The sequence below is a fragment of the Anopheles bellator genome, chromosome 2 (assembly GCF_943735745.2).
Source record: "Anopheles bellator chromosome 2, idAnoBellAS_SP24_06.2, whole genome shotgun sequence".
Classification (NCBI taxonomy): domain Eukaryota; kingdom Metazoa; phylum Arthropoda; class Insecta; order Diptera; family Culicidae; genus Anopheles; species Anopheles bellator.
The window spans coordinates 37,830,111-37,854,793 of NC_071286.1; the positions used below are offsets into that span (position 1 = coordinate 37,830,111).

Sequence of the window (24,683 nt, forward strand, 5' to 3'; positions counted from 1 at the left end):
GTGCGTGCGACCCACATCCGCCGGCGAGAGTGTGACAGCAACAACCGGCCCGGCCCGGGACTCGCTTGGGACGCCAAGACCAAGGTTTCCAAGACTCTTCGGGGGCTCGGTGCATACGTGGTCTGGTCAAACAATTTCGCGACCTTTGAATTTCCGCAGGCTACGTATATCCGATTTTCCGATTTTGACGTATTGTGAAACGTTCGGCCCATTTCGAGTAATCGTTTGAGTAGACTTGGCTCATCGTCGATTTTTGTCTACTCTAAAATATGGATGGCAAAGAATGTTTATCAATTTTTTTGTGAAAAACGAAATCAAGAGCTTGGACGTAATCGAAGTGTTGACTGTGGCTTACGGTGAATCTATTGAGACCAAAAGCAGCGCTTATCGGAGGTTCAAATTTTTTTCAGAGGTCCGACAAGATGTGGACGTCAAAAAGCCAACTTCGGTCGAATGTTTTGCTTACAGTTATTTTGACTGCAGGGTCGCTGTGCTCATTGCCAAAGGATAGAACAAATCGTTTCTGCCCGAATTTTTGGCCTAAACAACACTCTAGTGATGCTAACGCCACTTTATTCCCCAGATCTGACCCCCCATGACTATTTTCTGTTTTTTCCTTTTTCCACAACCGCTTCGTGGTCAATTACTTTTGTACTACACAAAAATCGACGATGAGCCAAATCTTGTCCAAGCAAAACAGTTGTCAACAAATGAACGATTACTCAAATTGGCCAAATTTTTCACCATAAGCCAAAATCGAAAATCGGATACACCGGTTAGCCCGCGGAAATTCAAATGTTGCGAACATTTTTGATCAGACCACGTATGGGGCTGGATGTCGGCGTCTTCGCCGACGGCTTGAAAGAATATACCCGGAGCGATAAGGAGAGTGCGAAACGGAGAGCGAAAGAGACCGCGCGGAAAAGTGGGCCCCTTCACCGCGCGGAAGAAAGAGAGAGAAAGAGAGAGAGAGCGAGCGAGGGAAAGGAAAACTGTGGGCACATTTTCAATAAAATATAATCGACCACCGGGCGGACGGTTTTCTCCAGTTCGCCGAGAGAGTCGCAACCGTCGAGACACGCGCGCGCGCCCAGTTGCTTCTGTGGAGGAAAAGTGTTTTCCCGGACCCCGGTCTCGAGTCTTGAGTGAAGTTGTGGGATCTGCCTGCTACGGCGATGGTGACGGCCAACAGATGCTGCGGCTGCGGATTACTGCTGTGGGTGCTGGTTGCGCTGGTGTGCGCGGGCCCCGTGTCGGTGTCGGGCGAGATGCGCAAATCCTGGCAGCTGAAGGCTGAAGGCCGGACCGAGGAACCGGGGCCCAGTGCAAAGCCGCCGGAAGCGACCGTGCATAGTGAAGTGCGTGGCGTGGCGTCTGATCAGCGGCCAGACCCAGAACCCGTTACGCTCGCCGCCAGTGATTTCACTAACCTCGATTCGACGACGGCTGCGGGTTCTAGTACGTCGGCTTCGGCTGCTCCAGCGCGCAGGGCGACCGCGCAGTTCAGTAGCCGAGTGCGGAGCAAGCCACCGGTCGGGTTACCGGTCGCGGCCGAAGAGCCGTTAGCGCAGGACCGGGCGGTTCCGTTACACCTGGAGCACCGGATGGACGAGATCCAGGTGGACGACGCGACGGTACAGGATGACGACGACGACGACGAGGAGGAAGACGGTGACGATGACGTTTGGCACGGAGTGGACGCCGAGCAACGGCAAAACCGGACGGAGGTCGATCTGATCGAGAACCTTCTGGACGAGCTGGACGAGCGGGCGAAGGAGCAGCAGGGCCAGGGCCGTCCCGAGCAGCAGGCACCCCAGGAGGAGGAACCGGTCAGGAAGTACACGTTTCCGCCGGTGCTGAACATGACGATCGATGAGCCGAATAGTGTCGTCTCGGTGAAGCTGAACCACGAGTTGGTTCGTGACATACTGCACACCGGTAAGACACCCCGCCACAGACGGCCAGTCGTCTGACGTCTGATCCCCACTTCTGTTTTCTCCCAACCCCCGCATTCGACAGGGCGCGCCGAGGGTGGCGGCATCGGGGGCAAGAAGATGCTGCGGTACGTGATACCGCTGTTTATACTGCCCTTCCTGATCCAGTCCGCCGTCATACCGTTCATGCTGACGGCCGTGAAGCTGTTCCTGCTCAAGTCGCTGATGGCGGGCAAGCTGGCCATCTTCCTGCTGCTGCTGGGCGCGTTCAAGAACTTCACCAAAAAGGACCGCGACGTGTACGTGAAAGACCTGCCCGACCGGCGGTACGAGCCATCGAGCGAGGGCTTCGCCTACCTGTCCGAGGGCCGGCCGAGCAATTGGGTTAACTAGGTCCGGTGACCGTGGGAAGCGGACGGAGGGCGCCGTGTTTACTTATACTCTCTGCTATAGCCGGTAGGATGGAGCCTTAGTATCTTATAATTACGGTAAGCGGTAAGCGAGGGCGAGCGCCGGAGGGGCTACCGGTCCACAGTGGCTCTGAGAGCCAGTACAAACAATAAATAGCACGGCACGGCACGGTGCGCCCGCCAGGTGAGAGGAAGAGAACTTAACGGAAGAGAATAATTGACCGGGGTCTGTGGGGATGGAATCCGATGCATATTTTGCATACCTCCGGTTGTTTTTGGGGTTAACCCCCTTTTGGGCCGTACGTTGGTGTTGAACGACCACCTCCTGGTTGAACGGGAGAACCCCCATCCACGACCCGTATCACGTGTGTTGTTATCTTGTTGGGGAAACAACTGCAACAACACCTGCTGATAGGGCCGGACTGGCCGGTTTTGGGCGAAAGGGGGTTGAGTTCGTTGCCTCAAACTGTCAAGGGATCGCTCAATGCTGCTTTGCTATAGGGTTCATCTAGTGTCTGGATTCCGAAGATTTTGCTGAAACCGCATGTCGTCCAAGTTTTCAGCTTCAATTTCGCCGAACAACAAATCAGCCAACATGTCTCTCAATTTTTCCAATTCTCTGCATTTTGTATTTGGCAAAGATTTGAAGTTTTAATAGTCAAGCAATCGACAGAAACAGTAGATCTTTCCTAGTGTCAGTTAGTCTGGGGTCTTCCTGCTAAAACTGCTTCAGCGAACCCCGACAAGCAATGGACACAACGAGGGCTGGTAGCATCAAACAGGTGTTCAGACAGATTACGATTGAGAACTGGCGGCCTTTGGGGTTCAATTGGCACCGGAAACAGTACCGTGCCCGAGATATGGTAATTTATTGGTCAATTGGACATTATCAGGACGGCTTCAGAAACATCAAAGAAAATAATACATGCCCGGTCTTGCATATGGCATACATTCAGGCGCAATCCCGGGGCTGCATGGGCTGCCGCCAAGGAAAAGCCCGTTCCGTCCGTTGGTTTAAGGGGACGACGAGTCAGGGAAAATCGTTATCTCTTGCCCAGTCATTGATAGTGTTCGCTTTCTTCCAACAGCTTCAAACGACTTACTCGGTGTTGCAACACTGCTGGTGACTCAAAGCGTGCTCGAACCAGGCCATCCTTGAAAGCTGGCATAGCGATAGCTCGCTTATCGCGCGCGCCTTCTAAAAGCTGGCAACTGCCATAACATGAGCATTCCGCATAAGAATTCCACTTTATGCTGGCCGCGGAGAGAAGGCTTTTACAGGCGCAAGGTACTCTGACACGCTTACTAAATCTCCGCGCGTAACCCAAGACCGGGTGGGGCGGATCGATAAGTGTGTCTTATCGCGGTGCGATATGATGTTTTATCAGTTTGTATAAGGCGATAATGAGACACCCTACACTTGCTATTCATTTGTGGCTGTGCCGTAATGCTGCTGGCTGCTAGTCATTAGTGTGTCAGCTGAGGGGAAAGGTTGAGCCGTGGTCAACCAAGCCGTACTGTGAAGAAAAAAGTCACCAAAAGCTCGGTGGTGCCACACGGAACCGTGAGCCAACGTTGCACAGTGTTCCAACCCATCGAAAAAGTATCAAGATGAGCTGCGCCCAGTGTATGAGCAATGTCGGCGGTGAGTGAAACCCAATAAATTCGAGCAACGGGGGCAGGCCGCATCCTGGCCGGTGGTTGTCCATGGCGCTAACGTTGGCCTTTGTTTTCTTCTCTACAGAGTTGATTATGAACAATAAGCTGGTCACATTCCTTAGTGTGGCCCTGTTTGCGTTCGTGATCACCGTGATAGCGTTGGCCGTATCGAACAACAATAATGCGGCCGATTTGGACGAGTGTCGGGCAGAGTTGGACAGGCTGTTAAGCTTGACAACGACTACGGTAGTCGCTACTACTACTACTGCTACTACGGAACCTACCACTACAGTAGCAACGGCATCAGGCTAGAATCTGCAAACCGGGACCACTTATCCTTTCAGCGAAGCATTTGGCGGGAACACAACGAAATACGTGTACCTGTTTTATCAAACTTAACCATTAGTTGAGAACCGTGCGCAGCATGCGATCGGGGGAAATCTCGTCGTCAGGTGAATCTGTTGAGGCGGTGAATGCAAGCGTTGCACTGCGCTGGAGTAAAAAATCGGAACAATAAACGATAAACGATTCGGAGGCCCATCAAACACAACACGTTCTGTTCAATCCCGGTGATAAACAATTGCTTCTTCCTAAATTCCGTTAGCCATAATCACAAAATTTGCACAACGCGTCACTGGTTTGACAAAGTGGACGGTGTCACTCATACCAAGTCAAGCAAACTCATGCTCACATGGCCGCAATTGGCAGCGGAACTTGGAGATTCACGTCGACGGTATCTCAATGGTTCCATCTAAGCGTGCTTATAGTGACTAATAGGCTCTTATCAGGTTATCAAGTCCATGGGTGATTTGCCCAAAGTGGTGTCTGCATTGCACGAACAGCCCAACGGAAAGAAAACCCGTTCAAGAAACCGGGTAAACCAAGCTTTCGGCCCACAGCAAAGCACAGGTTCTACCATCGTAAGGCTGGTGGAAGTTGTAAATTCCAAGGCAAAGCCCTGTGCATGTTTAGGGATTTAAGGAGTGGAGTATATCATGTATCAAACGCACTGCCAAGGTAGTGCCTCGGAAACTTCTACAAAAACCTGCAGCACTTGCTAAAGGCTTTAAAGGAAGACAAAAAGGCCAAGTAAGCTTCTGCACTAGTACGAATCTGGGAAGCTGGCAGTGATTAATCATAGATAAAAGTGTAATAGAGAAGAATTATTCATCTGATAAAGGTTGCCTGTGAGTCATCTAGAGTCTTGCCTGTGGAAGGAAGAAACCTTCCAGGCATCGACACAAGCCTCACAAACTTTTAGAGGTTCACGCACTTGTTGAGGTATTCACGGCTTTACCGACTTACCGACTGCCTTACAAAACATTAAACAAACCCTGTATGCAGTCTTGCTGCTTTGTAAGTTCAACGGAACATCGATGTAAGGTATTGACTTTCAGACGAAACAAAATGAATATAACGAACAAAATGAAAGAATTGATGGGAGAGGCGTCAGCAAAAGGAGAATGAATGCTTCATTCGTACATGTAATGTTACATCTACAATTGACGCCTTAAATCGACGCCTTAGGCCAAAGCATGCGACTACCATTGCACCAGCGTAACCGTTATCAAAATTCGAAATATCAAAAAACTTCGCATGGAACGTTTTGTGCAATCGACAGAATTGTACGCAATATTGCTTGAGGGATTTGAAAGCGCTTTCTTCCGGATATCTGATCTAGACCAGTTAACCTCGAAACTGCAAACATGTTTTGGAATGGTCTTTTTGAATCTCTAACCTATTATTCGGACAATCATTCTATCTCAACTATGATTCACAATATTAACTGTATTCCGCGCTTATCAATCAAGCTTCGGTTTTTCTCATTTATCTCCTTTCGGGTGACAGTGTTCATGTAGGCACAAATAAAACGTAGCAGAATGAGTCAATTGATTAACCGTGCAGGCATGCGTCCTGAGTGTTTCGCGAGTAAATAAGTGAAAGATGAGATTGAAATGCTTTGTGTATTTTTGTATTATCATCCACCACGCGGACATATGGCGCACGTTTGAAATCGATCGGTACTGCAATCTCTGTCCCTCTTCTGCCCGCTATCTGAAGGCGTCGTGCGTGAAATTAAGACAGCTTATCGGGCTAGGGTAGTAAATAGGTAATCGTTTCACCGGCACGTCTAGGAGGTACACTCTAATAAACCATTTTTGTCAGCAAAGGTTTCAGTTCATCTTCAACCGTTCCTTGGGCAGGCCGGCTCTTCGCGGCGGTTCCTGGACGCGTTCGCCAGATAACATTGACGGTGGGAACACGTGTTAATCAGTGATTGTGCATCGGGCGGGTAGATAGTAGCCCTAGAGAAGAAAAATGGTCAATCAAATTGTACAACAGTCGAAAGGTAGGTATATCTGACACCGAGGGCTGTCTCAGGCACGTCACTTTGGGACAATAGATTTGCTGGCTAGAGTAACATTGCTGATTACTTTGGGACGAAATTGAATCTCCCGACCGAAACTGGTGCCCATCTCATCCCATCGTTGTGAAGTGCACGATAGTGGCATATTTCCTACGTGCTCGAAAAATTGAACCTTCCGAATATTCCGTACCCTGCTATCATATCGCCCCCTGATTTGTTGATAACGAAAAAGTCGGTGTTCTAAATTATTCTTTTCATTTGCCATAAAAAAAAAACAAAATCTGTCCGCCCCGAAAGACTGGATACTCAACAACAAGGCTGCCACCTTTCTATCCGTGGCACTGTTTGCGATGGTTATTACTACGATTGCGCTGGCCGTCTCCAACAACAACAACGCCTCGGACTTGGATGAATGCTGGCGGCAAGTCGATGATATAAATCAAGCGTCAACTACTTCGGTCCAACCTACGTCCAGCTCCGAGGAGACCACCTCGGAGAGCAATGAATCAACCTCGACCACAGTGTCAATGGATACGTCACCGACTACACCGGGCTCTACTACAACTGCAGTCGAGGAGTTACCGACTCCTGTGCCCGTTATAAACTACCGTCTCCCGCAGGATAACGTACCTTTACACTACGACTTGCTGCTGCACCCGAATCTGCAGGAAGGTACCTTCACGGGGCGCGCCACAATTACGATCCTTACGATGCGCGCGAACGAACAGATCGTGCTCCACAGTTATCTGCTCGATCTGGGAACGGTGAGGTTCAGCTGCCTCAACGATACGTCCTTGATATTCGTGGTAGGTGTTGACTGACTGCCATCGGGCGATTTTGGAGTTCGAGGTTCGTCTAAGATGGTCTTCCTTTCCTGTTTTACACAAACAGAACACCAACAGGGACGACCAGCGAGATTTCTTTATGGTAAATCTCAGCCGAAGCATGGCCGAAGGTTACATATCGGAACTGACGATCGAGTTCAGTGGACGGCTGGACGACCAGATCGTTGGCTTTTACTCCAGTTCCTACCGCACGAGTACCGGCGCCGAAGTGTAAGTAAAAGCAATTCCACCGTAAGGGAATCGAGCACGAGGGCCCGGGCCGTAACTATAAATACTAGGGGCGATTTGCGTTTTTTCCACCCACCGACTCCACTGCACCCCTTCGACCCACTACGCGCACAGGTGGCTCTTAATTACTTCCGAAAGGAACCTGATCTCTCGGAGGGAAGGGCTCCGAGTTTCGTCATCGGGCCCGTAGAGATATTTGCCTGCCCGAGCGGACCGACGTAATCGAATGGAATGTCACTCCAGGCATGGTCTCTCCACCAGCCACCAGGCATTTGTGTTCGTTCGTCGGTCTGATGGCGCCAGGCGCTTTCTTGTTCGCTGCCAGTGGCGCACAGAAGCGGACTTTAATTCCGGGTGAAACAGTGGAAGCAGTGCAATAGTCCTCGGCAGTTGCCACGGTACGAGCCACTTGATCAGCTTTGCAGAAAGTGCAAGTGCTGTGGCAGTTCCCGCCAGTGAATGGCGGGGGATGACGTGGAGTAGAATCTGATAAGGCAGATTTTATAGCCCCACTAGAAGTGGTTACGGGAGAGGAGAAGATTTTCCTGACGAAAGCCATTCATAGCGCAAAGCTCAAGTGTGGGAGGCCCGAATTACTGTAAGGCCGAGTGGGTTAATCGTCGGTATGGTTACTGTGTGCCATTCTGAAGTAGCCCCTCACTTACCGATAGGCCGGATTCTTTAAGTAGTGATTGATTCACGTTCGCTCAAGAGTGATGTGTTAGGCCCCCGCCACATAACGCTCTGTGCCGTATCCAGCCAGCAATGGGGCACTTGAGCGTGTCACACGTGCAGCGAGAGGTCAAGTTTAGCCTCCGAAACACCACGGGCACGGATCGGTGCGAAGGGAACGTGAAGACGCTTCCCAGTGCGTCGCACCGCCGGCCAGCCGGTGATGACACTGACGACGTGAGAGGCACTGCGGGCGGCTAATTTCACTTCATCAAAGTAATAAGCTGCGGGAGAAAAAGCGAAAAAGCCAACCTTCGGTCTAGCGGCGACCGGTGGCAATCCGATGGCTGCTACCGTGATTGGCTGACCGTGCGAAATAGACACTGACCGCGGACGCTGGGACCGAAGGGGTGGTGGTCTACCGACTCTCTGTGCCACCACCGAGCCGACCGCAGCAACAGCAAAGATCGACCGTTCCGACGTGTACGGCCTTTCAGTCGTTTGTTTACCCGTTCGGCGATCGGATCGGCCTTTGGACGCGATCAAACCCTTTCGGTTCGTAAACCGCCTGCCGATTCGTGTTCGTTGGCGGTGCAAGCTGCAGGACAGCACCACCACAACCAAGAGGACGCGCTCCCCCAAGAGGGTTCAAGGAAGTGTGGGTCGGAACCCTAACAGTGATGATGCCCGTGTCCGCAGGATGGGGAAGAATTTTAATTTTTGGGGCGCCAAAAACAGGTTTTGGCCCAAAAAATTGGCCCGAATTCGGGTTTGAGACCCCTTTTCCGGCACATCTCCCGGTGTAGCGTTCGCCAGTTCTAGTTTCGCTGTTTCGGTGTCGCGCGATAGGTGTGTGTTTTTTTATTGGTATCCTTGGGAGGCGAAAACATCAATTGACCAATTGTCCGGCCGGCGGCGGACAGTAATGAGCGCGAGGTCTAGCGTCGTCGTGTCGTCAAATCGTAAGACGCTGGCACACGCTGGTTGTTTAGCTTGCCTGTTTGCCAGAGTGACGGTGGAAAACCGATTCCGAACCCGCTGAGTTGCCTTGACCCGATCCAACTGACGAACGTATAAAATCATCTGCCGCGGTGGGAGTATGCAAATCGATGCAAATAGTTCTTTCATAGTTGGAATGTTACACTCTTCAGCGGTGATTGTGATGTTTTTCGGTGATAAGAAGAGAAGTTATCGGTAACCACAGTCGCCTCAAACTAGCTGGTAACGATAGCAGAGCCTTGTGGGGGCAAAAATAGTTTCAAATCCAGTGCTCGGAATTGGGGCTCCGTTGTGCTTAACGATGCGTTCCATTCCGCGAGAGTGTTCCACGTGCTCCCTGCTACGTTTCTACGAAACCAGCACGAATCCTGATGAGCGCCGTTGTCCGATCTTCCGGACGGAGGACCATCAACAAGTGCATGTCGTTATGGGTGGCTACAGCTCAAAACCATTACCCATTGAAACAATAGACCACAATTTTGAGCCACACTCGCGTGACACAAATCGACACGGTTTGGAAAGTTCTCCCAAAAAATGACACACATACTGTGTGTATGTGTGTGTGTGTCTTACGGCACACTTTCATGGCGTGTCCCGTCGGCCTTGCGAGCGCTTCTTCATTTGGGCCGCACCCGAAACTGAACGTGCGTTGCATACGAAACCGAAAGGGTTGGATCATTCGCATCCTTCGACTTAGCCGCTCCGCCGCCGGGGGGCCCGATGGTTAGGGGTTGCGACACCGCGCACCCTGGTTAGTTTTGTCGCCCCTCCCGGAGGGCGGTGGGCCGCGAAATTGGTTTCGGGTAAAGGGTAGTTTCGTGTCGATCGGTTACGCTGCGCCAGATTTGCATCATCTTTCGCGCACGGCAAGCGACCGCGACCGAGGCTTTCGCCTTTTCCGACACAATCCGAGCACACCGACCGTTGCCCGTTTGACCGGTCACGTCGTGTTGGGAAGCACCCAAATTTGGGTGGTAGATGCCTAAACAGTTCACTGCATGGTGTCCACGGAGTAGTAGCAAGTGATTCAGTGCTTCAGTCCGATTAGCTAATCTTCGTTGCGTGTCCGACCTTGTGCTTCCATTTCTAGAATTTATAGCTTCGTTTGGCGCGCTAAAAGTGTGACTGTAATGTGTGCATCGCTAGCGTGTGGCGAATTTATGTGAAATACGAACCCAACCACAGCCCATGACCGTGAAACCGACGCCGGCTCGGCCGGCTGCCCATTTTTCGCATTCCGCACGCCGGGCCTCGATCGATCGATCGATTCAGTCGGGCACTCGATCCCGATCGTCCTTTGTGATAATTTCGCTGCTCGCTGCTTGCGCGTTTCTGTTCTGCGTTTCGCTGTGCCTGCTGACAGCACTGGTTATGGTGGGACGGAGCCTGTCGGCGCAGCGACCACTAGGCAGCGCCGATTTGACAGCCGCTGTCAGGGACGAAGCGTCGAATGACAATCATTTACGGCCCGAGCCGGACCCGGTTAATCGCAGTGCGATTTTCCTGCCGAACTCAGTGTTTTATTCCGAGATTCCGGGGGTGGATTCGATGAATCGAGTGTTCAAGATGGGCACACAAGTGGCCCGCAAGTTGGGTTTCCGTCTGCCGCGCCACATACGGCCGGTTCACTACGAGCTGCGATTGCAGGCCGATTTGGCGAACGAAACGTTCAGCGGTTCCGTCGGCATTGAGCTTAACATTACGGACACGACAAACTATATCGTGCTGCACAGCAAGCGGCTTGCGATCTCCGAGACGGTGCTTCTGGCCAAAGAGGACAGTGGGCGAGAGATCAACATTCTCCGGGCGTACGAGGTGCCGGAGCACGAGTTCTGGGTAATAGAGACGCAGGCCGACATTGCAGCCGGTGGCTATCAGCTGAGCCTACAATTTACCGGCAGCCTGGCGGATCGCATTATTGGATTCTACAGCAGCAAGTACCGCGATAAGACCACGAACACAACAAGGTAATTCCCGGGGGCTGGGGTGCGGGGCTTACCTTATTGTTTGCTGCCGGTTGGGAGTGTTGGACCGTTCAAGACACCAGCAAATCGCTTATCGAGCCAAGAAGAATCAGCGATAAGGAGCGAAGACAGTTGAAGATGCTTTACGGCAAGATCTCCCCCCATAGCAACGCAGACTGCAATTGCACGATACGATGATTTCGGCACAATCAAGTGTCAGTTGATGAATTTTGATCGCGTCATGCGTACGATTTCAAATAAATAATTCTTTTTATTGAGGGTTTCAACATTTTTAACATCTTTTTAAATATTTTCTTTTTACATGTAACTTGCATCGGTTGCAGAAAAATCGCAACATCTAAGTTTGAGCCAACTTTTGCGCGCCAGGCGTTCCCGTGTTTCGACGAGCCCGAATTGAAAGCGGAGTACACGATCCATCTCGTTCATCCGGAAGGCGATGGCTACGAAGCACTTTCGAATATGAACGTTAAGGAAACGGTAACGGGGACACCGTCGGCCGGCCTGGCGACGACCACCTTCGAACGGAGCGTCAGTATGAGCACGTATCTGGTGGTGTTCATCGTGAGTGATTTCCTGTATGAAGAGGCCACCGTGGTCCCTAGCCACGGAACGTCGTTCCCGTTGCGAGTATACGCGACTCGGTATCAGCAGGATAACGTACTACTTGCGTTGCAAACGGCAGTCAAAATCATCGAGCATTACGTGGAATACTTTGGCATTGAATATCCGCTACCTAAGCTGGACTTGGCAGCGATTCCTGACTTTGTCTCGGGTGCCATGGAAACGTGGGGCCTCGTGACATTCCGGGAAACGTCCATCCTGTATAACGAGGCCACGGGTAGTACGGCAAACAAGCAGCGCGTGGTAAGTGTGATCGCCCACGAGCTGGCTCACATGTGGTTCGGCAATCTGGTCACGATGAAGTGGTGGAACGAGCTGTGGCTAAACGAAGGCTTCGCCAGCTACATCGAGTACAAGGGAATGCATGAGGCGTTCCCAGAGTGGGGCATCAAGGAGCAGTTCATCATCGACGACCTGCATTCTGTGATGACGCTGGATGCTACGCTCGCCTCGCACCCGATTGTCGTGTCGGTCGAGACCCCGAATCAGATAACGGAGATTTTCGACACAATCACCTATTCGAAGGGTGCCTCGGTTATACGGATGCTGGAGGATTTTGTGTCGCCTGCCATATTCCAACAGGGCGTCACGAACTACTTGAACAATCACAAGTTCGGTAGCGGCGTCTCGGAGGATCTGATGCGCGAGCTGGACGACCTGGTGACGGAAGTTCGCGTCTCGGAAGTGATGGACACGTTCACGAAGCAGAAAGGATTACCGGTGGTGACGGTCGAGCGAAACGCTGTGCAGTACGTTCTACGTCAGCAGAGATTCCTCGCCGATCAGGATGCGGCCAGTCAGGAAACGGAGCCGTCACCGTACGAATACCGCTGGTACATACCGATTACGTACATTAGTTCGAATGATGACACCGCTGTGCAGCGCTTGTGGTTCAAACCTGGTGATGAGCTTGTGCGTATCGATGTTGCGGCCGTCGGAGGATCGAACGGTTGGATTAAGCTAAACTACCAGCAGACGGGCTACTATCGGGTGAACTATCCCGTAGAGATGTGGCAACAGTTCAGCAACGAGCTGATTGCAGATGTGAACAAGTTCACTATCGGCGATCGTACGGGACTGTTGAATGACGCGTTTGCCCTTGCCGACGCATCGTTACTTAAGTATAACTACGCTCTAGATATGACGCGCTATTTGGAAGCCGAGTCAGAGTACGTGCCTTGGTCAGCCATTGCCAGCAAGCTGAAGACGATTCGCTATCTCGTGTACAACAGCAATGCGTACGATGATATTACGGTACGTGGTCCTAGTGGTGATGTAGCACCAATTGATATATCGCTGATCAAGTTCCATTGCATCTTTCACTTTCTTTACGTTGCAGAAATACACACAACAACTCGTCTCAAGTGCTGTTACGTCCGTCGGTTGGGTGGTTCCAGCGAACAGTGAACACATGCAAAAGTAAGTGACCTATCCTGCACCAGTTCACGGCCCTTCAATACTCATCCGGATTTGGATTCTCTTTTATCATTCAGTCTTCTCCGAACCACCGTTTTGGATCTGGCTTGTTCGTTCGAACATTCGGAATGTCTAGCGGAAGCTGGTAAACTATTCAATCTGTGGCTAAAGGAGGACGGTACCATTCACCCCGATATTCGCTCGGTCGTGTACACGTACGGTATTCAGTCATCCGGTGTGAGCGTTGCCGACTGGGAGCGAGTGCTGGAACGCTACAAGCAGGAAAATGATGCGAACGAAAAGACGAAACTGATGACGGCACTCGCCTCGTACCCTGATCAGCGGGTGATGCGTCGGCTTTTGGACCTGTCTTGGGACACTACGGTCGTGCGCACGCAGGATCAGCTGAGCTGCATTCAGAGCATCGCCGCCAACCGGCACGGCGAGCAGGCGGCTTGGGAGCATGTGCGGGAAAACTGGGAACGATTGGTCGATCGATTCACCATCGGGGAACGCAATCTCGGTCGGATGATACCCTCGATTACGGGCCGCTTTACAACGCAGGCACGGCTGATGGAGCTGCAGGACTTCTTCGCCCGCTACCCGGAAGCAGGTGCCGGTGAATCGGCCCGACGACAGGCGCTGGAAAACATACAGAACAACATTAGCTGGTTGAAGCGGAACGAAGCCGATGTGGCTACCTGGTTGAAGGAGGTGCTCGAACTCGAGCGAACGACCGTTAGTCCGTAGTGTCCACTAGCCACGCCTTTGATCGACAGAGAGCTTTTATAGTTTTTATTTCCTTCCCCTTACTCAGCTTTGTGTACTAAGAGATAAAATTGCAGGTACGCATTCGGAAAGAATTTTCCCATTCGTGCTTTTCTTCATTCCTCACGATCACATCGTTCGCTGAGCTGCATGATTTGTACTTTCTTCTCTCTCGCTGTATGTGGTGTTTACCGTATATTGTTTATGGTTCATTTCGATTCCAATCGGCGATACAGCGTTCCGCTTCGCGTATTCGCCACTCGCTACTGGTCGTGCGCCTTAGCGAATCTCACTGTTCACCTCGGCCATGAATCGGGCCAGTTCCGCACTGGAAAACTCCTCCTCGTCGAACTCTTTCAGGCTGGAGTTGCTAATGGTATTCGTGTCGACACTGTCGCAACTGTTCCGCTTGCGGTGCGCCTTTCGCCGCTCGCTTCCTTGCCCGGTTCCCGTCTGGCCCGGTGTGCTGACGGGGGATTTACTGAACGCCAAAACCTTTTTTGTACCACGCCGCAGCTTCTCTGCGATCGTTGACAAACGCCCCGATGTTTCACTATCGGGGGGTGCACCATCCGGCCGAGTGGAACCATTTGAGCGATTCAGTCGACCGTTGCTGCTGAAGTTAGTCGACTGGCTGCTGCTGATCGAGACGCAATGAAACTCGGCGCGCGTAAAACGCCCCGGGGATGTACGAATGCGATCGTTTGTCAGCAGCGACATATCCGACTCCTGGTGACAGAGATCGGTGTTTCGCTTTGCGGGATTACCGGTACCGGTCGTCAACGGTGTCACTCCCAGTACATTTCCAGGACTACTGTGGCCCGTGGTGCCCAGGTTGATGCCAGCACCGACGCAGGTCATATTATTCGCGTTATACTTGAACGAACCGGCACCAGTCACGCCGTACCGGGACACGGCACTGTATGTGTGCTGGTGACCTTCCAGTTTCGTGCGACTATCACCACAACAATTGACTTTCAGTGTGTGCTAAAAAATAGGAAGAGGAGGAAGATCGTAGTTACTAAATGAGGATTATCCTTTTTTTCGAGTTGAAACTAGCAGTTCCGATGCGAATTTCCGAAAGAAATAGATTTAAAAAATAGCGGTACCCGGTAGCGGTTAAATTTCCTTTTGAAAATTTGTGTAACTGTACCAACTTATGAATATCCCTCCCGCAGATTTTTGGTCGACAACGAGTGATTTTATTTCCGTTCGATGTTATTGATTCAATCACGCCGCCAGTGCTGGAGCTTTATTCAATATACGATAAGCGTTTTATATTCAATAAGCCTGTGGTTCGGCAACCCTGTAACATGCTGCGTATTGCGTTGTTTACACAGCATAAACATGCGATATCAGCCTCTCCAACAAGTACATAGATGTCGAAGCAATATGTGGCCCCCTTGGGATGGTTGCTAGTTGTTTGTCTCAAACTTTTTCCCCACAAGCGCTATTCCCGCTGGTCAATAGAGCGGTTAGAATCGGAATAGGTATTTATCAACGTAATACTCCTGTGGCAGTCACCACTTCGACAGTTCGCCAAATGTCCACACGTGGCAGTGGTTTTTGTCGGAATATGGTTAAAGTGTCGGTAGCATGTGGCATTGAATTGCACGGGCACAAGTAAATGAAACTATCGAATGAACGAAAACCGGGCGAAGAAAAGCGTTAGAAAAGCATGTGGCCGTGGTATTGGTTTGAATGTGACTGTTGAAACTTTCTTGCCCTTGCTCAAAGTGTAGGGGTCATCCATACACCATTGTTGGGGTCAACCAATGTATTGTTAGTTGAACACACGAAGAGGACGGAAAAGTTACTTGATATTTTACAGTTTCCTGTCTTCTATTTTGCTAGGTTCATTTTGGAAAAAGTGTCTTATCTAGATATTGGTTCCAGCTTTCCACAACCACGGTGAACATGCCACGCTCGAAAGGAGTAGTATCACAAAGTTTACGGGTCGGCTGTTGTTACGAAAATGGACAAAGTTTTTTCTTCGCAAAGCCCAATCGTCTTGTGGCAAAAGTACGCTGAACGCTCTGGCCGAGAAAAGATGGAATAAAACTATAGAAATCAAACACCGTGTGCACATGGCGGTTGACCCTGTTGGTTGACCACAATACCTGGACAGACAAACTTTGGTGGGAAAAGCGTTCCTTTTTTTTTTGGAAAACTCAACACGCACACATGATCTCGACGCACTCTGTTGTCGCTCGTGGTTCGTACCCAAATCGGCGAAACCGTCTGACCGGCTCCCTGGCGCTCCCGGAATCCATTTACCGAACAGCAGTGTTCACTTACTCTCGACGCATCCCGAAACTTGTGGCTCATAATGTTGTACAGCAGCGGATTGATGCAGGTTGACAGGAAGTACAGTATGCCGGAGATGAAGTTCAGCGCCGTGTAGACGTCGTAGAAAAAAATGCTGTCCGTGTTGGTAAACGCACCGTAGACGGCCATTAGGCGTTGGGCGTGAAACGGAGCCCAACAGATGAAGAACATTGCCACGACGGCCACTGGCCACGGCAATGCACGCAGGGAAACGAGAAACAGAAACGAGTGGAGCGAAAAAGAATGGTTGAATTAAGCGAATTAGGAGCTGGCAGGAGCACACGATACGATAGCACTCCTGCCATTGCGGTTCAGGCTCTCCTGGACACGACTGAGCCGGGTAGCTTACCCAGCATGCGGATGACCCGAGTTTGGGCACTCACGCCCCGGGACCGGGCAGTGTAGTCGGTGGATGCACGTTTAACACCCTGCAGTAATTTGCTTTTCCGTAGTTTAATTCCAATCAGCACGTACAGGACCGCTATCAACGTCATCGGGCCCACGAAGAACAGGAAGCTGGAAACCTCGAACGCGTGCACAAAGTGCCGATTTTTGATCTAGTTTCGGTTCGGGAACCGGGAAAAGAGGGAAAAGAAATTGATCAGATATGCATACCGATACGCTTGGGCTGGCCGAAGTTGATGGTTAGATTACGATGGATATGCGTGCCGTGGTCGCTGGGAACTGACCCGGAACTGGACCGAGAATCGATTTCGTTGGTGCAGATAAACGAGTAAATATTTGCAATGCGCCGGGAAATCTGCGTCACGTAGTAGTACGGGAGAATGGTTACGGGTTTTCAGTGCCATCGAAAAATCCTATCGAAAACAAATCGAAACCCGGAATTGGGTGCAGAAACATGAGTCAATGTTTTTGTAATACGGAAAACTTTTGTACCAAAACAAGTCGTAAGGCAATGAAAATTTGGACACTTTAGCACTAGCTTACTGTTAGCCAACATTCTGTGCAAAATTGTTGGGTTCAGGGCAAAAACAGGTGGCCACCTTCGGATCGTTTCGGATTGTTTTCAAGCGAGACGTGCCGTAAGCGAATAACGAATACTTCAAGTGGTTCTGTTTTGGTGGCCTCCTCCTTTCAGATTACTTTATCTTTGCGACGTTACACAAACAAATAAAGTGGTGTGGTGTAATCTTGCCGTACAGCGGAATGCACTCGTAGTATCTCTTTCCAGTTTGGTAAATTGAACCCCCGGGAGCGCCAAGTGGAAAGCTGATCCGGATGTTTGATGGAAATTTGCCAATTTTTGGTGGAACTGACTGCCGACGAAGACAAATTCATAAATGGGAGAGTTCCCACCCAGTCCATCTCATTATTTATCGCGGCCATTCATCGCAGCTGCGGCCACTTTTAATACGCCAATACGCCAGGACGGAAGGATTGGTGTGCAATTTACGATAACGGGGTTCGATTGATTGAAAGCTATATAAGAGTAGCTTTTATGTTCCCTTTTTACTCAATCCGTTACCCATGATGGGCAGCAGATATCACATCGTACTGGTGAATCCGGTGTCCATGGAAACGGCAGACGGGATGCTTTCTGGAAAGTGGAAAAGCAATTTTCTTATTGCAGTGCACTTACCGTGCAGAGGCGGCTGTTGGGTGTTTCCACGATACCAAACTGTAGCGCTTGCGGGGTGGCCAACCCGAACGCCACCAGCCAGATGACGATGACGAATCGGACCGCTCTCGATAGCTTCGACATGGTGTGTGAGCTGCGTACGGGGAACGGGAAGATAAGTGAGTGGCCTCGGCTGACCGGACGTAAATTTCTTAAATCTGCCATCGGTGAGCAAACTTACCGGAACGGGTGACAGATTGCGATGTACCGCTCAACGGTGAACGTGGTGATGGTGAGGACCGTCGCATTGGCAGCCGTTTCCGCCAGCAGCCCCGTTATGATGCAGGCAATCTGGTTGAACGGGTACGACAGGGGATTCCACGTTGCGTACAGCTCCTGTGGCATTCCTACGAAAAATGCAAAAATTGTTATTGTAGTAGAGCATCCCGGGCAGTGCAGCTAGATCCGTCCGGATCGGACGGATAGTTGCCCGAATGCCTGGCCCTATGGTACAATCATGGTCACTACATACGGACGACCGCCCTAGCGGCCCTAGCCGGTAGCATTCAATGGGAAGGAAATATTCATAAATTGACTTGTCGATGTCAATGGATGTAGTTGTTTGGTAAAACATTTGTGGTATGTCCTTTGGACAGTATGTTGCACCCGTGCTACCAGTGGTCCACTAAATTGTGGCATTCATCCAGTATATCAACGACCCGGGTAGTATAAGCTAGTTTCCACATGTACAACACCGACGGCATGGATTGCGGCCAGCTGTGTGCTTCTCGATGCTGCAAATGTTGGCACGGTTCAGCGAGACATCATAAAAGGGTCGGCAGGTTCACTTAAAAAGTTGTCTGCATAGTTACTGGAATGGCTGGCAGCATGCATACGTCAGTCGAGGGATTTCTTTGACCATTTCCGCCCAAAATCTAAGTGACTCGGGGTATCCACGCGTAATCCCATTCCATCCACTCGGGTTTACAACATGTTCCGAAACCCGCAGCACGGAAGCTATCTGCGAGGTAGTTGATAAAGTCACGATGGTTTATTTTTATGCTCACCCTAGGTTACGCGCCCGGCAAAATGCCGATTTATGTCCATCATTTTGGGAACTTTTTGTCGCACTTTGTTAGCCAGTCGTTTCGAGTCGTTAGCCTTCATAAACTGCTCCGCAGCCACCATTGGACCAGCGTGTTCGCTAATTGCGGCCATTTACCGCTAATATTTGTTGAGCTGACCATTTTGTGATATGACCTTTTGGAGTTATTCGTTTTCCAAGTTTATATGTAAAGTAATGGAACTTTTATGCCTCGAACTAAATGCGAAGGTGTTTACGATAGGGACTTGATTTCCCGACACTGCTTCTGCCAGTAGTTGCTAGGAGACGAGCTCCCTCGCCAGAAGGTTCGATCCCCTTTTATAGTGTGTGAGAATCATTCGGGTTTATTTCGATTGTTGCCATCGAAACCAGTGGAGCTTCTAAAAATAGAAGCTAGTGCGTACTAATATTTCAGTTTGAGAAATCTAAGTTAACCTTCGATCGACATGCGTATGCGAAACCAGTGCATATTTTGAGACAACGAATGGATGGAGAAGAAAATCTTCTTATCGCGTTATTCAAGGGCAGAACATTTTCAAATCGCCAATACGGTCAAAGTCGAACGAACGTCATTTGCATTAGTCAGCGAATTCCTTCGGCAGCTTGTAATCTGACAAGAATTAGTTAAATTTGAAAGTGTTGCCGTTTTTTCATAATGTGATGTTTACAGCTGATTTCAAGTTAGTTTCAAATGTGTTTGTCCTAAGAAGAATTTCGTACACTTCGGTCAATTTAAGAACAAACAATGAGACGTTGATTTTGATTGACAGGTTCCGAAGAAACGAATAGCCTAGTACTAGAGGACAGAGTGCAGTAGTAAATTTCTGCAACACTTTTCGTTATCTTTCATGTTTCAGGATATTCGAAAAGCGTCAGTAAATTTGACCCATATAATAATCCATCGCACACGGTTTATCAAACATAGTAGAGCATTAAAAGAATGTGATCCAAAAGGTGTCAAAAGACAAAAGATGCTACTTGTCTTTTTTGGAGTAAACCTCGATCAAACAGAGCGGAACAAATTTCGCGTACGCCCAAAGAGCCCCAGAAACGTAGTTGCACCTGGCGACCGTATTTTGCTCAAGTGCATTCCGTACTTTACATCCAGCACGTTCCGAAACCCACCGGGTGTAAGTAATATTTTTGCATACGATGCTCTTCCGGAGGACATTTCCTTCTGGGGTTGGGGAAAGAATGCGCGAGGCTTTTCTGTTGCTGAAATTGAATTTTGCTTTCTTGGAAAAAAAATTATCACCGCCTTCGTGTTCCGATTTGGGGCATTGGCAAACAAATCGACATCCAAGCGGTGTTGCTCTCCAGCTGCAGCCGGAACACTGCTTCGTTCGTTCCGGCTGGTTCCCGGTTTGCTTCGTGACCAATTTCTAGCAGAGCCCCGGGGCTGGTATGTGTGGAACGTGCTTGTTATGGATATTCCAAAATACTGCTCCTTTTTTGCGCACCCCCTAAAAGGAAGCAGCCTCGGGGATATTCAAAGTCAAGCGAGCTTTCCGTATCAATGTCCACACACGTACTCAATGGAGTTGTGAAATTTCATAAACCATTTAAAAGCCGGCGATCCGTATGCTTTTCAAAATTAATTTTCTGCATTGGTGGTTTGAACAACAAAACTACATTTCCATTGTAATGTGTCCCCATTTGATAGTCAGTCGCTTCTCGAATGCGATGATCAACCACGCAAAGGATGAATCAGGAGGCGCACGACATGTTTCCCGGGATCCTGATAGCACAAGAAGCCTTCACGTTGCTATATTTAGAACGGATATAAGATTTACTGAGACTCATCCGCCGGAAGGCTTGGGGTCGCCTCGTGTCGTACGTATTCGTTTTAAAAGGCATTAGTAAGTGGAGCATTAAATAGGATTCTGGAGGCAGAGAGAGAGAGAGAGTCAGGAGAGCGAAGCAGAGTGAAAAAGATGGAGCCAGAGAGAAAGAGAGATAGAGGGTTACGATTCGGATGGTAATGTAACGACCTGCGGCACTCACCGAACACCAGGAGCAGAAAGTCCGACACGGCCAGATTGAACAGATAGTAGTTGGTGGCGGTGTGCATAGATTTGTTCTTGGCAATAACAATGCAAATCGACAAATTACCGACGATCCCGGCCACAAAGATAAAGCAATAGAAGATCGTTATCGGCAGGATGATACAGATTGGTGTCGTATCGTACCCGGCCGCCGTACCAGGGTCGTCGAGCGATGCATTCGCATAGAGATACTGCTGCTGCTGCTGCTGATGCTGCTGTTGGGCCTGGTTGCCCAGGACACTGCCCGACGGAACTAACCCGGTGTTACCGGTGCGGTTGTGCAGCGCTCCGACACTGGAAGCCACGGTCGTGTAGAGCAGCTCTGCGCCACCGGTTCCGTTGGTGGCTATGGCGGCGAGGAGCTGGGATGGTTGATGAAAATCCATCATGTCGCGCGAAGACAGCCGTTTGAGCTGCTATTGCTGCTACGGCTTAACGCTGCTGCTCCTGCCGATGTCGCCGATTTGCTGGCAAAATTGCGTACAACGCTCACGTTTTCATCACTTGCTGTCGAATGCGGTCGTCAGTGCCGGACGGTTAGCAACGGCCGCGCACTCCTTCGGGTCGCGTGGTTAGAGTCTGGAATCAGCCGAAAAAAAAAACAAGAAATCAGGTAATCAGGTTCAAGCAGCTTGCTATCAAAACGTGATGAAGAAGTCGTTCGCCCGGCTCCCTCCAAACAGAACTTCTTCGGTAAAATCGGCTTTTTGCTGTGATAAACATGTAACAGGGAACTCACGGCGCTTTTATTGCTTTGTGCCTGTCAATCAACGCATATTGGAAGGCTCGTCTTAGAAATTTACGTCGCAGAATATGTCAATTTTTTACTTCTTTCCGCATCCGGCAGCAATTTTACAAAAATATTGTTTTATTTCACCAAAATAGCGCCAGCCTCCCTAACTACTCCTCCCTAGTTTACTAAAGTTGACTCGGAGATTGGTATAAACAGAAAATGTTGGACAGGTTGTCATAGACACACGATAAACTTTGACGACACTCGGAGCATACGATTGACGAAATTGAACGTGCAGCCATCGGAAGAGTTGAACAACCAGGAAATAAACGTTAGTTTCCAACGAATGGTTAAAGTGAGTGGAAAAGTTACACGAAACGGCAATTAAATGACGAACGCAGAAAGTCAGCGAATGGTGATGTTAAGGAAGCCTCAAAATTTGCTGATTTTGCTTTTTAGCAAAAAGAAAACACTGTTCAATGGAAACGATTGCCAATTGGTTTCATTGGTTCATTGGGCATTACTTCGTGGGTTTAAAACTAGCGACTACTCACGGTCGTCACGCACCGTTCATCAAAGGTTCTCACGCCAGCGCCATTAAAGTTCTTTAGACTTAGTAGCCGATTTCAGCGATAAGCAAAGATAACTAAGAAACAAAAAACCGCCAAGACCGTTACGTCACGTTTTGTCACAAAATCGACAGAAGAATGCGGGAAAGCAACGGCAATCATCCCACCAAATGGAACAGTATTCTACCAATCTTTATCTGCCTTTGTCAGATTCGCTTTCTTTATCAGTATAGGGTACATGGCAATAAAGCCAGGAGGTTCCATAAAGCCATAAAATAGAGCACGATGTCCGTCGTTAGTTGGTTGTATTAGGTAGGTTATAAAAAGCGTGTCCCTTGTTTTGAATCAGTTTTTCAAAATTTACAAATTTACCGTTTTCTGGTACAAAACTGCTAATTTGAAAGTACATTCATACTGCAAAATATAGACGGCTGATTGTGAACAATTTGTTTGAAGTTTGGAAAATTTTGGATTTGTTTGAGTTTGGAATGGAAGCGAATTTTGAACAACTTTTACCATTACAGAAATGTTGAAAAATAATTGTTTGAGTTTGTAGAGTATAGGAATCTAAGCAAACAGACTATTCGAATCAACCGTGGACTTGCAATTTATCTCGATTTACAATCTTCCGTTGACGGTGTGTTGTCATTTATACCCGTGATTGCTTTCGGTCGGGATTGATTTTGGCTTCGGTTGTTTTTAAAAGAAAAGCGGTTATATTTTCTTATCCGGGTAGATTTTGCTTTGAAAAGCAGCTCCGATGTTTGGTTGAACTTCTTGTTTCTTCAAAAACTACCACCCAATGCGAATGCGGGAGCGTTGCGAAGATAGCCGGCAGTTCAATTCATTCAACCTTTTTTTATTCAAGTTCCGTACCGCGGATTGTGGAACGGAACGAAAAACTTCTAGTGAAACGTTCTTGTTGTCAGGAGCAGAAGCAAACAAACAATTGTTTAACCTGATCCTTTGGAAACTTTCGGCAAAAAGTAAAATCTTTATTTTAAAGACTTGATTATTTTTATTTGTTGGGACAGTGCCATGGGCGCATCCGACCATTTCAACCACTTTTTAAATGGAGTTAACCTAGTCCGAATTTTCCAACAGATCGCCTTTAGCTTAGCCAATGAAAAGTTTTTGTGGTTTCCGTCTGATCGCCGCTTCGTTTGAATTCAATGTTATGGAGAGATTTTGTTTCGATTTTTAAAAAATGTGTTCATGAAAATTTGATAAGCCTTAACGAATACAAATAACGCTAAATACAAATACTTAGTCGCACATAATTTTCAGAAGCTCAGATGTGTCTATAAAGTGTAACAATTCATCCATGTTTTGTGAAATAATTGTTTCCATCCATCCAAATCCAAATGTTTCCAAATCTATCCATGTGAAATAATTGCTTAAAGTATACCAGCATAGCTTTACTTAAATAGTTGAGTGCATTGAACGACTCTAATCGACTCATTCTAACAAATTGTGTTGAATAATACAAACGAAAGTGATATCAACATTCGTTTTTGCATCACTTCCCTAAGGACAACACAATATTCGTATAATTGTTGAACCCATGGAACGTGATACATTAACACAGTTGTACGGAGCTTAACCATAAGTCTTCGTAAACCATACTGTCGTCGGTGATCAAACTGAATCTTAACCTGACACGATTTCGAATGATCGAACTAATGGTCCTAAAGAAGAAGTAATAACTCAGCGTAAAACATTCAACTGGCTATTAGAAAAACGTCATGCCATTTCATCCGATGAAATGAGAATTTACTATCCGCTTGGCGCAGATTGTCGAAGCATAATCGGAAGTAGACCGGTCCGGAAGCGAGCCCACTTTCATTAGTCCGGCACGCTTTGTCACTGCCGAGCGCCATTTGCTACTAGCTTTAATTTGGTTCGAAAAATCCAGAAGATTACATTGATGAGTATGGGCCAGATTGGCGTAAATTTGTCAGCTTCACTGTTGGCGTCGGAAACCTGCTACCGAAGGGGCTTGGCCATTTTTCTCGTAACGATCTATCATTCTCCGAAGCAACTGTCAATCGTATCTCATTACATCCACAGGCATTTGAAGTAGGCCAAATTCTTCGTTGTCGTAAAAATCGGCCGATAGAAAAACCATTTAATCTTGTCGCAAGTGTATTAAGCTGGGAGTGAATTGCTATGGATGATTTCTGTTACTTTCTTTTACTTCGACAGGATGAAGAGACTGTACAACGCTTAGCTGAGAATAACTGACCAGGATGTCGTGTAATTCTGCCCTAGAACCGATAAACAGATCAACCTGAACGGTGAGCGTTGGAAGCTTTCAGGAGAAGTCCTTTATAACTTTTCATTCCACAACAGCAGAATGATTGAAGAGTAGGAGAACGAAAACGATCGAAAAATACACAAGTAGCGGCTGCCGAAACCC

The 24,683-nt window shown here is 48.8% G+C and overlaps 4 protein-coding genes across 6 annotated transcripts; 3 read left to right on the top strand and 1 right to left on the bottom strand.

Moving 5' to 3' along the window:
* Positions 1 to 1,175: 1,175 nt before the first annotated feature.
* Positions 1,176 to 2,327, top strand: LOC131207496 (uncharacterized). The gene is made up of 2 exons (XM_058200111.1): positions 1,176 to 1,938; positions 2,020 to 2,327. Exons 1-2 carry the CDS (start codon positions 1,176 to 1,178, stop codon positions 2,325 to 2,327), a joined length of 1,071 nt encoding a protein of 356 aa, XP_058056094.1.
* A 1,476-nt stretch (positions 2,328 to 3,803) lies between these two features.
* On the top strand, positions 3,804 to 4,679 carry LOC131210811 (uncharacterized). Its single transcript, XM_058204103.1, has 2 exons — positions 3,804 to 3,989; positions 4,089 to 4,679. Exons 1-2 carry the CDS (start codon positions 3,956 to 3,958, stop codon positions 4,313 to 4,315), a joined length of 261 nt encoding a protein of 86 aa, XP_058060086.1. The 5' UTR covers positions 3,804 to 3,955; the 3' UTR covers positions 4,316 to 4,679.
* Positions 4,680 to 8,635: 3,956 nt separating this feature from the next.
* Positions 8,636 to 24,541, top strand: LOC131210794 (aminopeptidase A-like). Of its 3 annotated transcripts, XR_009156874.1 has the most exons (6): positions 8,636 to 8,671; positions 10,206 to 11,082; positions 11,424 to 12,975; positions 13,061 to 13,140; positions 13,215 to 13,982; positions 24,470 to 24,541. XR_009156874.1 is itself a non-coding variant. In XM_058204086.1 (5 exons), the coding sequence occupies exons 2-5, from the start codon at positions 10,304 to 10,306 to the stop codon at positions 13,885 to 13,887; spliced, it is 3,084 nt and encodes a 1,027-aa protein (XP_058060069.1). In that variant the 5' UTR covers positions 8,636 to 8,671; positions 10,206 to 10,303; the 3' UTR covers positions 13,888 to 13,994. The 3 variants fall into 3 exon arrangements, 2 of the variants coding, with proteins under 2 accessions (XP_058060069.1, XP_058060070.1); XM_058204086.1 differs by lacking the exon at positions 24,470 to 24,541 and having other exon boundaries at positions 13,215 to 13,994; XM_058204087.1 differs by lacking the exons at positions 8,636 to 8,671; positions 24,470 to 24,541 and adding an exon at positions 8,806 to 8,965 and having other exon boundaries at positions 13,215 to 13,994.
* Positions 13,460 to 21,003, bottom strand: LOC131210795 (pyrokinin-1 receptor-like). The gene is made up of 7 exons (XM_058204088.1): positions 20,922 to 21,003; positions 18,054 to 18,219; positions 17,834 to 17,966; positions 16,583 to 16,790; positions 16,204 to 16,418; positions 13,839 to 14,892; positions 13,460 to 13,779 (listed from the first exon to the last, which is right to left on the bottom strand). Exons 1-6 carry the CDS (start codon positions 20,986 to 20,988, stop codon positions 14,185 to 14,187), a joined length of 1,497 nt encoding a protein of 498 aa, XP_058060071.1. The 5' UTR covers positions 20,989 to 21,003; the 3' UTR covers positions 13,460 to 13,779; positions 13,839 to 14,184.
* Positions 24,542 to 24,683: the final 142 nt, after the last annotated feature.